The sequence below is a fragment of the Pteropus vampyrus genome, unplaced genomic scaffold (genome assembly GCF_000151845.1).
Source record: "Pteropus vampyrus isolate Shadow unplaced genomic scaffold, Pvam_2.0 Scaffold309, whole genome shotgun sequence".
NCBI classification, from domain to species: Eukaryota; Metazoa; Chordata; class Mammalia; order Chiroptera; family Pteropodidae; genus Pteropus; species Pteropus vampyrus.
The window spans coordinates 993781-1006021 of NW_011889090.1; the positions used below are offsets into that span (position 1 = coordinate 993781).

Consider the following 12241-nt stretch of genomic DNA (forward strand, 5'->3'; position numbering starts at 1 on the left):
AGTGAAGGGGTAGGCTGCAGACTGCAGGGGGCAGGGGGGCCTCAGCCAGGGGCATCTGAGCCCAAATGGGATGCTGGCTGCCGGGCCTCCCAGGACGGCGCCCCGCCTCCTAAGAAATGGGGGCCAGCCCTCATCCAGCCCTGGGCGGACGCTGCCAGGAACCACACAGTTACCTCCCGGGAGCTGTTCTCAACATCCTTCTGCTCCGGCTGGGTAAGGGGCGAAGTGTCTATCATGGGAGAGGGACCTGAAGGGGAGGAGTGTTCAGGAGCTTGTGCTCAGAGCCACGGCCCCCCCCCACCGCCTGCCCAGCCAATGCTCAGGGGCGCGGTGCTGCGGCTCCCTCCTGAGGGCCAGGCTGGGCAGCTGGGAAGACCCTTGGGGCTTCGTGCCACCGGGCTGGGCCCCTCTGCACTGGGGGACCCCGGACACGCCAGGCAAGCACCCCTCCACCACTGGGGAGCAGAGGACAAAAGGCAGGTGGGCGAGGAGGGGCCAGGGAGGCTGCACAAAGGCGGCCAGGTTGAGCTGAGTGGAGGTGCAGGCGGGATACGGTGCAAGACCGTGGGTAGAGGTGGCCTGGCCAGGGCCCTCTAGCTGGCTGCGCCCTCTGGTGGCTGCCTGAGGCAGTGCCAGGCTCCAGCTCTGCCGCCTGAGCGGCTGCTTCGGGGTCATCTTGGGTTCCGGGGATGTGGGAGCCACTTGCTGGCAGGGCCAGGGGTGTGATGGAGCGGGGCATGACACACGGGTCACCAGGAGCAGGGCTGGCAGGCTGCAGAACCGGCCATGGCCCCACACGAGAACATGGAAGGCAGTGGCAGTGACACCCGGGCCCTATCCTTTGTCGAAATGGGGCCGCTGTATGTCCCAGACTGCGGAGCAGTTTCCCGGAAGGGGGTCCATGGCACCCGGCTTCTGCAGCCAGCAGGACAACAACTGCATGGGGGCCTCAGTGACGAGTGAAGGGCAGGCAGGAAGGCGGACGTGCACAGGTCCCTGCAGGTGACACCAGGCGAGCTAGTCCTCAACCCGCCCCAGCCCCCGCGTGTCTGCATTCTCCAGGGCTGGGCGCCCGGGGGCCCTAGCGCGGCTTGGCCTGCTTGGGCCAGAGGCTGCTCCATTGTGCCACGCTGCAGTCCTGTCCCCAAGGCCACGGTGGCAGGACCCGCAGCCAGCCCATCTGGGCAGGGGCTTCCACCCTCCTTAGAAACAGACCTCACATAGTCCCTTCTCGGTCTGGCATAGAGAACGGCCTCGCAGCTGCACTGATGTGGCATCTGTGGATCCTGTCTGCACCCCGAGGGGTGTGTCCAGCTCGGGGGACGGGGAAGCCTGGGAGCAGCGGGCACAGGCTCAAGGCCATGACAAAACCCAGGGGTTCTGATCGGCTCTGGGCAGGAGTGCGCCTGCCACCGGCCCTCGGGCCCTCGGAGCCCGCGCCCCCGCTCGGCCGGCTCCTGGGCCAGGTGTGCTGCTCAGCGCCCTTTTTGGCCCCGTGTGCAGCTGGGCTGGGGCAGTGGGCATGGCCCACAGGCAAAGCGGGCCCAGGAGTTCTAGAAGCCACTGACGAAAAAGGCCCCACGCTCGGCCTCGGAGGAGGAGGGGACAGCAGGGGCCCAGCCGCCACCGAGCGGCTCCCAGCAAGCGAACGGCAAAGGCACACAGCTCGGTCTCGCTCTAGAAACTCTATTTGGTGTGTGCCTCGAGCCAGCGTCCTGTCAGGGATATAGTATATATTTATATAGATATATTATATAAAAGATCATGTAACAGTTAAATATGTTCCACTACGATGTCCCACGGGACGAGCTCGTGTCCCCAGCACGCACCCGGCGCCACGAGCGTGTGGCCACATCCAGCACACGGGGCTCTGAGTCGCAGAAGCACAACATAAACATTCTGACTTGAACGTGGTTTCCCTGTCGTCCTCGGAACACGTCTGACAGTGACGAGCAGCGCAGTCCGGCGGGCCGGGCGCCTCACTCGGCCGGGACCTCGTACTTGAAGATGACGCTGAAGAGCCGGCCGCCCAGCCGCTCGGCCAGCCAGGAGTTCTTGATGACGGCCAGCTTGAGGCACTCACAGCGCAGGGCCGCGTAGTAGTTGGTATGGACGGCACGGCCCATGCCCTCGATGACCACCAGGTCTGTGCCGCGCTCCCGCACCAGCACGGCCAGCCCCTTGTCCAGGCGGCTTCGGGGAAGGAGGGGACAGTGAGGCAGGTGCAGGCCACACCTGGTGCCTCCCACCAATGGCCACGGCCAGCCTGGAGCGCGAGAGGACCCCACCACCCCTCCAGCTGCGTGGGCTCTGTGCCCAGCAGGCCAGCAGCAGCGGCCCGCCTGGCTCGGGGGCCCTGGGGAGCGGCAGCCTCTGCTGAAAACCGGGCCTTAGCGACACTTCTCTACTTTAGCCTCAAAGGGACTCTGCTCCTTTTCAGGAGCTTCATCGTCCTGCCCTGCTGGTTAGGAGTGGGCCTGGGAGAGGGGTCAGGGGACAGCGGGGTCACCACCGGAGACTGAAGGGCTGATGCAGCCACCCCCACGTGCTGGCTCTGGGTGGCGAACAGCTCGTGTGCAGAAGCCCCAGGGCAGACAGCACAGAAGCAACGGCCACTCGTCCAAGGAGGGTCTCGGGTGCACAGCCCCCAGCTACGGCGGAGGAGCCCCGCCCCCGGCCCCCAGCCCGTGCCAGGCAGACCCAGTGCTCGGGGCCGTGGTGGGGCCCCGGGCCGACGCGTCACAGGTACCTACCTGAGGTCCAGGCAGGGCGAGCTGGAGCCTGTCTGCGTGAGCAGCAGCCTCTCCTCTCTGAGTGCCGACCTACGGGCACAAGGGGCCGGTGCCATAAGCTGGCCCCGCGAGCCGGCCCCCAGAAGCTCCCGCCACGCCCCTCGCTCCCTGCGCCATGGGCCCCAAGCCTCCTGCCAAGCTTACTGGATGATGGGGTCCATGGCTGCGATGCGCTCGGCCACAATGAGGGACTCGCTATAGGTCACGTCGTTCAAGGCAGGCCCCGAGTTGCACGCCAGGATGACCTGCGGCAGACACCCGGGGCTTCTGAGGGACCTTGGCCGCCGCCCGGCACTGCGCCAGGCTGTGCCCGCCCAGGGCTGCGGCTGTGAAGCACGGCCCCTGGGCACCCGTCACTGCTCAGTGGCCCCCAGATCAGGATGAAGACAGCCCAGGCACTGGGACAGGCTGACCCCGAGCCCTGTGACACACGCTCTTGGCCGGTCACCTCCTCCCCACCGAGCCCCCGCCTCCCCCGCACCTACCTGCCGCGCTGAGGAGCGTGCCACCCCCACCGAGAGCAGAGGAGCTGGGCAAGGGCCCCGCGTGGCCCTCACACTCACCTCCGTCCCTCTAGACAGAAGCTCCCTGACAAAGGGGAAGACTCCCAGAATGACGTCTACTCCACTGTTATCTGCGAAAATTAAGGCACATTTGTGAGGGGTCCCCTGCAAGACAAAACCAGGGCGTTTAGTTGGGAACAGCGCGTCCAAGCCTCTCAGACGCCCGCACTCCGCTCCCCGCGGCTGCAGCTGCCGGGCCCCAGGGCGCTGGGGGTGGGGCCAGCCCATGGTCTTCAGAACCGCTGGCCCAAACGACCTAACTGGCGGTCCCTGCGGGAGTCCGACTTAAACGGGGGACGGTCAACTCAGACTGGCGTCTGTGGGGGAGACCAGGAGCCCTTGGCACACTGCCCAGGCCTGGCTGGCGCCCTGGTCCCACGCCTGTCCCCGCCCTGTGTTCATGCCCAGCAGCTCCTCCCACCCCAGGGCCTGGCCGGTCCCGCTGCCCGGGCCCCTGTGCATGCCGCAGCCGCGGGGCAGACGGGGGCAGCTACAGGTACCTGCAGTCTCTGGAGCCACTTGTCATAGCAGTCCACCAGCCAGGGCCGCCCTGGGGGACACAGGGACAGTCAGCCACGGCCCCTCGGGGGCAGTTGTCCTCACCACCCACTCCCGTCTCCAAGGGGTGGGTCCTCGTCTCCCTTGCTGGGCCAAGTCCCCCCTGAGGCTACCCTGGGCATCCCTACCTTCCAGCTTCCTCTTTGCCTCCTCAAACCCAAACTGTGGGTCACATTCAAGGACTCTGCACGGGGGAAGAGAAAACAAAGTCACAAAAACCCAAAGCTCAGCCTGCGCAGCTCGGTGTGGACCCCAGACAAGACCAGCGCGCTGCCCCCACGGCCGCTGGTCAGTGGAGCACAGGCTCGAGCCCTGACGTGTTCGCGACGCGCCTTCATTTCAAATGTTAAGTATCGTTTAATTCCTACTCCGTATGGTGACCATGAACTTGGACTTCACCGCAAACGCCAGCCCCAGCCCTGAGGGGCCACTGTCGGAACGGGCAGGGGGCTGGGTCCGGATGTCTGGCTGGCGGCACAGCCGGCAGAGCCGCCGCATTCCCTCCCGAGGGACCACAAAGCCCTAAGCAGCACCACGGCCCCCAGGTCCCCCACTGCCACCCGCCATGGGCTGAGCCGGGCCGAGGCCTGCGGCTGGGATGCTCCACCCTGGCTGGGCCCAGGTAGCCTGCAGGGACCTGCAGCCACGTGTGGCCTGGGGGGCCGAGCTGGACCGAGGGGTGTGGGGTGGGCCATGGCCCAGGGGCACCTACTCAGAGACGGCCTTGGCGCCCCAGTCGAAGACATTGCCCGCCAGCAGCCCCTGGGCCAGGGCCAGCTGCCGGTCGGCCCAGCCCAGCGCATCCAGGGCACGGACCACGCGCGGGAAGCTCTTCAGTGCCACACCGTTGTCTCTCTGCTTCACCTGCGGGGCAGAGACCTGCGTGAGCGACAACGGCCCCCCACCCCCCCGCAGGGCAGAGGGGTGCCAGGTGCCCTGCTGGGGGTGCTGTGTGGCACGCACGCTCCAAGAACGAGGCACTCGGTGCGATGCCCTGGCATGGCTTACACACGCCGAGGTCAGACCGGAACAGCGCTGGTGGCCACAGTGTGCGGATGCCCTCGAGGCACGGCTCAGGAGCAGGGCCAGCACCCCTCGGCGCCATGCCCTGACCACAGAGCCCTCAGCACATAGGCCCCCGTCCCCAAATCCCGGTCCCCAGACTCCCAGTGAGAGGGGGTGGAGGAATCAGTGGGCTGCAGTGGCCCTGCCCACTACTCCCGGACACCCAGACCCCTGGTCAGTGGCCACCTGCCAGGCTCTGGCTGGCCTGTCACTCCAAGAGCAGGTCTGATGTCCACAGACACCAGTGCCGAGACTCCTGGCCAACCCCACCCACAGGTGGGCCGGCTCCCTCCTGGCCAAAACCAAGGTGGCCCTCACTCAGGCCAAAGACTTCACGACCCAGTCCTGTTGCCAAGTCAGATGCCTCTCTCCCACCACGAGCCCCCCCACTGGCCACTGGCTGGAGCCCCCAGGACACTCCCCGCTCTGCGGTCACTGTAGGGCCTCCGACCCAGCGCTCCTCAGTGGGCACCGCCAATCGGGGGGCAGCCCAGCACTCAGGGGACAGGCCTGCCAGGGCGGTCCCAGGCCACAGCCCATCGCCAGTGCTGGGGGTTGGGCTGCCACCAAACCCGCTTGCCAGACGACAGGACGCCCCGGCCCCTGCGCCCCTGCGCCGACGCGCACTCACTTTGGAATACGGGTCTGGGAAGTTGAACTCGTTCAGACAGTGCTCCCTCGTGTCCAGGAGGCTCCGCACGGTCAGGGTCCCGTAAGCACTGAGGACAGAGCCAGGCAGGAAGTGGCTGAGCCGGCCAGCACAGCCCCGCTCCAGGGTCCCCCTCCCAGGGTGCTGGCGCCAGCAGGGGAGGCGAGGCCCAGGGCCCCGGCTGGCTGGACGTCCCAGTGTGTGCTCGGGGACGTGCGCAGGGCCTCACGGGACTGCAGGGCAGCGGCTGGGCCCCGCGTGAGCACACACCCCACGGAGGGATCGCCCCGGCACCACTCGCTGGCCGGCTACGCACGGCCCCCTGCAGGAGCCTCGCACTCACAACGGCTGGTGTCGCAGCGTCTGCAGCTTGTCCCAGTACTTCTGGCGGAACTTCTCCGCCCTCTCGGCTGCATCCGCTGACCCCGGCTGGCTTGCCACAGCACGCTTCACCACCTGCCAAGGACGGTGGTCAGCAAAGACCTGCCGCTGCCCCCGCACATGACCAGGTGGCGTCGGCGGGAACCACCGGTGACAGGCCAGTCTGCTTGGCCTTCCCCTGGGAGCGGGAACAGGGAACACCACACTGCACCCAAGGCTCAGGCCCACGTCACCTGACACAAGTCCCCACATCCTACTCGTCACGTGCTCCAAGTGGCTCTGGACATCCTCAGATCCCACGCGGGGTGGAGGGCGGACCCCAGGGGCCTCTCAAGGGGCTTTATGGGGACTCAGCTGTTCCCACGGGGCTGCAACAGCCTGAGCCGCCGCTGCCTAACCCCTGGGCCAACCATGTGCTTTCTGGAGACACGCAGCAGCTAGCCAAGTGACTGGCGTGTTTGTGAGACCCGTGCTCGCTGACGCCACACCCCAACAAAGCACCGGGAGTCACGCGTCCACCGAAGCACCGACGGGCATCCCTCTCGCCTCAGACACAGACGCCCCCCGACCCTGTACCACGCCTCCCGAGGCCCTGGAGTGCCTACACACAGCGTCCGCGACGCCCCATCCCCTCACCCCGTCCAGGGCCTCCTCGAAGCAGGTGAGCCAGTACTTGCGGGCCAGGGCGTCGTCCGTGAGGTCAACCGTGTCCGGCACATAGGAAGACGGGTCCAGGAGAAGCGGCAGGTTGACCAGCGGTCTCTCCAGCCGGTCCATTTCCAACAAGTCGAACTGGGAAGACGAGAATGTGGACGCGTCAGCTGCTTCTCCTCAGATACCAGAACGACTGTCTGCAGGTTCTGGAGCCAGCTCTTCACTGAGAACCAGGCGGTCAACTAGCTGCGCATGCCACAGGCGCTGCCCTCACTCACTGGCCGGTGGGTCCTGGCCCTGTGGCTCCCACCGAGGGTCTGTTCCCGGAAGGCCAGGCGACCCCGTGGGGGCACACAGCACCTGTCCACAGCGTGTCTGCTGACCACACGTCGCAACCAAAACAGCCTCCCCAGCTATGCTCGGCGAGGGCCGGGCCACGCACGCCTGGCCCGAGTGTTCTTCGAATGGGTGGCCCCTGACCCGGGGGCCGAGCTCTACGAGGCAGAGCAGACAAGGCGCGTGCGCAGCGGCCAGGGTTCCAAGATGCGAGCGGCAGCCACCACCGCCTCCACCATCCCCGGAACCCGGTGCTTCCCTGCGTGGCGAGCAGGCGGGGCGGAGGGGCGGCGTGTCCTGAGCTGGGACGGTCTGGACACGGCCCATCCACGAGGCACGCGGTTTTCAGAGCTCGCGTGTGCGGCTAAGTCTGGCCTGGAGCCAGTGAGCAATCTCAACGCAGGTAAGGAAGGGGACAGAGGTCACCTTTATCACGGGCTCCCAGCGTCCCTGACTCGCCGGTCCTCGATGGCTCTCGCTCCTGACAAGCTGGCGGCCCGCCCTCAGCTCGCCTTGCTCAGGCCACGTAAACAAACCCACAGAAGTGACCTGGTCCCTCTGCACCGCAGCCCAACCCCCACACTGACCGCGCAGGGCCACGCGTGGCCTGCCACCCACACCGTCTTGCCAGAGGACAGCCCCGTGTCGCCCTGCAGCACTGGCTGCAAAGTTATTTCCCATGTAGCTCAGATTTTAGACTGTGGAGTGGCATCCACATCACCACCCAACAAATGGGGGCTGAAAGATGGGGAGACCCTTCTCCATGCGCCGGTCACCACTGACCAGGCTTGGGGCCAGGGCCTGGCCGGCCCTTGGGAAGAGCCCGGTCAGGACCGCACGGATGGGGAGTGCAGGCGGCGATGCGGGCCCGGCCGTGCAGACCGCAGGGTGGCCCACGTAGGACTGTCCTGGACATCCTAACTCAGGCACATTCCTGAAACGCTGTCTGCCTTGCGAGGGAATCTGCGTCTACGAGGTCAGAACCCGCAGGCCGGTCCGAGGGGGCATTCTGACGGTGCCCAGACCTGTCGCGGGCACCCGTCTGGCCTGCTCTGACAACTGCTCTATGGCTCACAAGAGTAACCTGCCGTTTGGGGCTGTCAGGAAGTCTGCAACAGCCCGTGCCACCATTTCTACCAGGCCACGGCCATGGCAGCGGCATCCACCGTGTGGCTGACACTGGTGCCGGCTCAGCAGGCTGGGGAGCCCCCGCCCGTCATGGCGGGCCGCACCTCACGAGGGGACTGTGGGATGGGCCGGAGCCTCCCAAGCAGAGCGGCCTCTGTGCGCCTGGCACCACCTTGAAACTGTCAGGCAGACAGGGTCTAAGGCGGGAGGAGGGGACGCACTCCTGTGACTCTGGGTTCTGACCGGTTCTGCTGTGAAGGGTCCCATGCCCCGGGGAACGGCACCCCCAACAAGCCCAGGCTCCAAGAACACACACGTAGGATGGGGGAGGAGGCCAGCTGCGGGCGCCTGCTTCTCCTCAAAGTCAGGGGTCGGAGCGCCCGGTCCCAGGGGCTGCCACACACGGGGGTTTTCCTTAGGACCCCTGGAGACCCCGGACCTGTACTCACGGTTCCGCTCCTTGCCCGCTGCGTTGGGCCAAGCTCAGGCGACGAGCTCATCAGGCCGGAGCTGCCTGCGTAGTTCTCGCCCCAGCTGTACTGGTTCGGGTCTGCAGATGGGATGCAGGGTGTCAACCTGGGGGACCGCGGGGGGTGACCACCACGCCAGGCGGGCCAGGGGTTTCGTCCCGTGTCACTCTTTCTCACTACCACTGGAACCTCCTGAATGACCTTTTAAAACTTAAGAAATGTCCCCCTAACTTGTCTCCCACGAGAAAGTGAACTGGAGGCCAGTGAGGGACACGGGCTGTTCCAATCGGCACCGACCCCCGAGGATTGTGCCTGCGACACCCCCTGCCGGTGGCCTTCAGAGCACAGACCAGCAGGGCCTGGGCCAAGGAGACCGGCTTGGCTGGCAGCAAGGAGGTGGGAGCAGGAAGGGAGGCCACGTGCCTGTGGTCCCTGCACGGAGCCCTTGTCACTCGCAAGGACCCTCGGGCTGGTCACGTCACAGACGAAGCCACGTGAGTCAGTCTCCACTGTTCCGCCAGCAGAATCACACACAGCGAAGGGCCCGCCACGACCGGGGAGGGGTCCCCAAAGGCCACTACGTCTCACTCGGCCTCTGCGGCACAGTGCGGACGACTGAGCTGGGGAGGGCTAGCTCGTTCACTGTCGTGGACCCTCTCCAGCTGCTCCCTGCAGCCTCGCTGCGTCCACCTCCCCTGGCCGCACGAGCCCCCACGCCGCCCTGACGCGGGTCCAGGCCACACCCCACGGCCACTCTCTACTCACTGTCTTGTTCAGCTCCTTTCAGAAACGCTCCAATGGCCCCCAGGTAGCCCTCGTGTCTCAGGAACAGTGCTTGGACTTCCCCCTGTGACGGCGAAACCCCCCTGAGGCGGGCGGGCCCCCCGCACACAGCTAAACCCGTCCGGCTTTGAAGTGACCTAGCGCAGGTGGCCTGCCGCTGAGTGCGGGGCCCGAACTGTCCACAACGACTCACGAACAGAACTGTGCTCAAACGCAGAGTCCAAAAGCCTGCCGTTCAGGGAGGCCTGAGGGGAACCAGCTTCTTCGATGACACACAGGCCCGCCCCACCACCCTGCTTGCCGGCCCCACAGCACAACAGATGGCTCAGAGCTCAGGGAAGCTCGCCGGCAGCAGGAGACAGTCCCCGGAATGCTGGCCACTGGTGACGTGCCCATGCTCTGGGACGGCCATGGCACCCAAGCACAGGACGCTGGGCAGTGGGCGCCCAGCTTCTCGGCTGCCTGCCTTCAGACCCCTTCGCCCCTGGCTGGGCTAGTTCTGAAGACCCTGGGGGTCCCCGCGGGAGTGCCTGGCAGGAGCGAAGCCCAGGGCAGCGGCCGAGGCAGGAGGCGGGGTCCCGGTACCTTGGAGAAGAAGTTGATGCTGTAGGTGATGGTGCGCATGGTCACGGGGTGGCCGCGGATGAAGAAGCCGCCGAAGTACACGCGGTCTAGGCGGTGCAGCCTCGCGTACAGGCAAGCCAGCTGCCCGATGTCGTTGCTGATCATGTGCAGCAGGCTCTTGGCCATGTCCTCCTGGGAGAACTCTGGGGAGAGACAGCAGCGGGCAGAGTGCTACGGGCGAGAAGCCAGAGCGTGCAACGCGCCAGCGCGGGGGGCGAGCCGGCGACGGTGCTACCTCGGTCGGCGGTGGCCGACTTCCCGAAGCTGCTGGCGATGAGGTTGCCGCTGAGCCCCAGGGTCTGGTGGGCCCCACCATAGATGTCCTGCACCAGCATGTCCACGTTGGCATGCTGGCCCCGGGAGGCCAGGTGCAGCAGCTCGTCAAACTTCTGTGGGGACAGGGAGGACGGGAGCGGGTGAGGTGCCAGGGCGGACGGGGTCCCTACGGCCCAGACGCCAAGCCCGAGGAGGGGAGCAAGCTGTGCACGCGGCGGGGAGACAGGCAGGGCTCCCGGGGCCCCCAGGGGCCAAGCTCTGGCCACCTGGACACCTGTCCTTCAGAGGCCCCTCAAAGAGCTGCTTCTGTAACAGGACCAGCCCGACACAGCCTGCAGCCCAGGCACCCTGCGAGGATGCGGGACATGCGAGGCAGGGCAGGGCCACCGTCCTGCGGCCGCCGGGTACCTTCGTTTTGGTGAGCAGAGCCCCGAGCCCCCAGAAGGTGCCTCCTCCGATGGAGCTGCCGCCGACCCACTCGAACTTGTCCTCGGTCTCCACCTGGGCACAGAACGAGGGAGAAGCAGGTCCCGGAGGTGCGGTGGCCCAGGGGTGTCCCCCGGCACGGATAAGATGTCCTTGAAGGCCACGCCTGGGCGGGAGGGGAGTGCGCCCAGCTGACAGCACGCAGCGGCACTCTGCACGCGGCCCCCTGCCGCGAATGCAGACCGCGGGCGCCTGCGTCCGCCGAGCCCTGTGCCAGCCCGGCTCCGGCACACAGCAGGCGCTCGACACGCCTGGGTCGCCCCGTCGCTCAGTCACCTTACGAAGCCGAGCCTCACCTTCACGATGGACACTCCGGAGCCGATGTTGACGAGGAGATATGGGAAGATGTTGGGGTGGTTGGTCTGGAACCGGAACTCGGGGTCGGAGTCTTTCTGACACACGAAGGCCTCGTGCGGGATGTTCTTTAGCACGAAGTTGCACCCCTTTATCAAGCAGGTCATCACGTCCTCCTTGTCCACTCTGCAAGGGGAGGGGCCCGGCCACTGAGGACGGCACGGGCAGGGCCAGCACGGCCGCGGGGCTGCTGCGGCACCAGGGCCGCCTGGGGACACTGCTCCCCGCCCTGCCACCCCAGCTTCTGCGAGGTGCGCATGGCTTTCGCCAGAGCGGCTGGTAGGATCGCTGGGCCTCTGCGCTGAGACTCGCAGCAGACGGGCCAGCTGAGTGCACCCAAAGCCCGGGACGCCCACTGTAGCAATGGCGCTGCCTCAGCTCCCACGTGGTGCCATGGCCCTCGGGGACCTGGGGGTGTCGCCCTCGGCAGTGGGGCAAACTCTCCCCAGGCCCCATTTCCTTCCACACACCCTGCGCCTGTCACCGTGCACCTGCATGCCAAGCTCCTGGGGTCGGGCCACCTGTATCCTGCTGTGACGCGGCCCGGAGCCCGGCCCCAGCACCATGAGGGTGAGAGAGGCAGGGGGTGGGGAGTGGGCAGAGCAGGGCCTGCTCCAGCTGCCCCCGCTTCGGAACCCGATGCAGGAGCCGAGGCCACGACCCACTCACCTCAGCTGCAGCTTCTGCTCGATGAGGTCCTTAAACTTGTACGCGCCGCCCCCGGTCGCCGGGATGACCTTGGTCTCCGTGTTGACCAGGTGGTCTCTGATGAAGTCCAGGCAGGCTTCCATGTAGGCGTTCTCGAACTTGACAAAGTGTAGCCGGGCACTCACCTCCTCCTGGACGGAGACCTCGTAGGGCGACTCGTGGTCCTGCTCCGTGTCCTGCGGGGGGAGTAGGTGTCTATGTGCGTGCCACGGACACCGGGCCGCTAAGCACCCACCCACTCCCCTCGTCCACGTCTCCGAGGAGCACGGGCAGGTGGAGGTGCTCCCGCCCTGCCCTGCAAGGCAGGGGCTGCGCCAGGAGGCGGATGGGGGTACGGACCCTGGAAACCTCCAGGGAGCAAGGCCGACGTGGGCAAGCAGCAGTGGGACGGCTACCCGAAAACGAGATGGTGCC

The 12241-nt window shown here is 66.7% G+C and overlaps 2 protein-coding genes across 2 annotated transcripts in view; one reads left to right on the forward strand and one right to left on the reverse strand.

Annotated features, from left to right (window-relative positions):
- Window positions 1-1908, forward strand: part of PLCH2 (phospholipase C eta 2) — a 27768-nt gene extending 25860 nt beyond the window's left edge. Inside the window, 1 exon segment of the mRNA XM_011377345.1 lies at window positions 1823-1908. Coding sequence (XP_011375647.1) covers window positions 1823-1908 — 86 coding nt within the window.
- On the reverse strand, window positions 1667-12237 carry PANK4 (pantothenate kinase 4; the record flags this gene model as incomplete). The annotated part of the gene is made up of 17 exons (XM_011377346.2): window positions 1667-2193; window positions 2754-2822; window positions 2937-3037; window positions 3356-3460; window positions 3856-3905; window positions 4042-4097; window positions 4626-4777; window positions 5610-5697; window positions 5971-6083; window positions 6645-6800; window positions 8576-8676; window positions 9362-9443; window positions 9965-10146; window positions 10239-10392; window positions 10688-10780; window positions 11062-11245; window positions 11789-12237. Coding segments are annotated over 17 exons (2349 nt in total), but the record flags the coding sequence as incomplete, so codon positions are not given.
- Window positions 12238-12241: the final 4 nt, after the last annotated feature.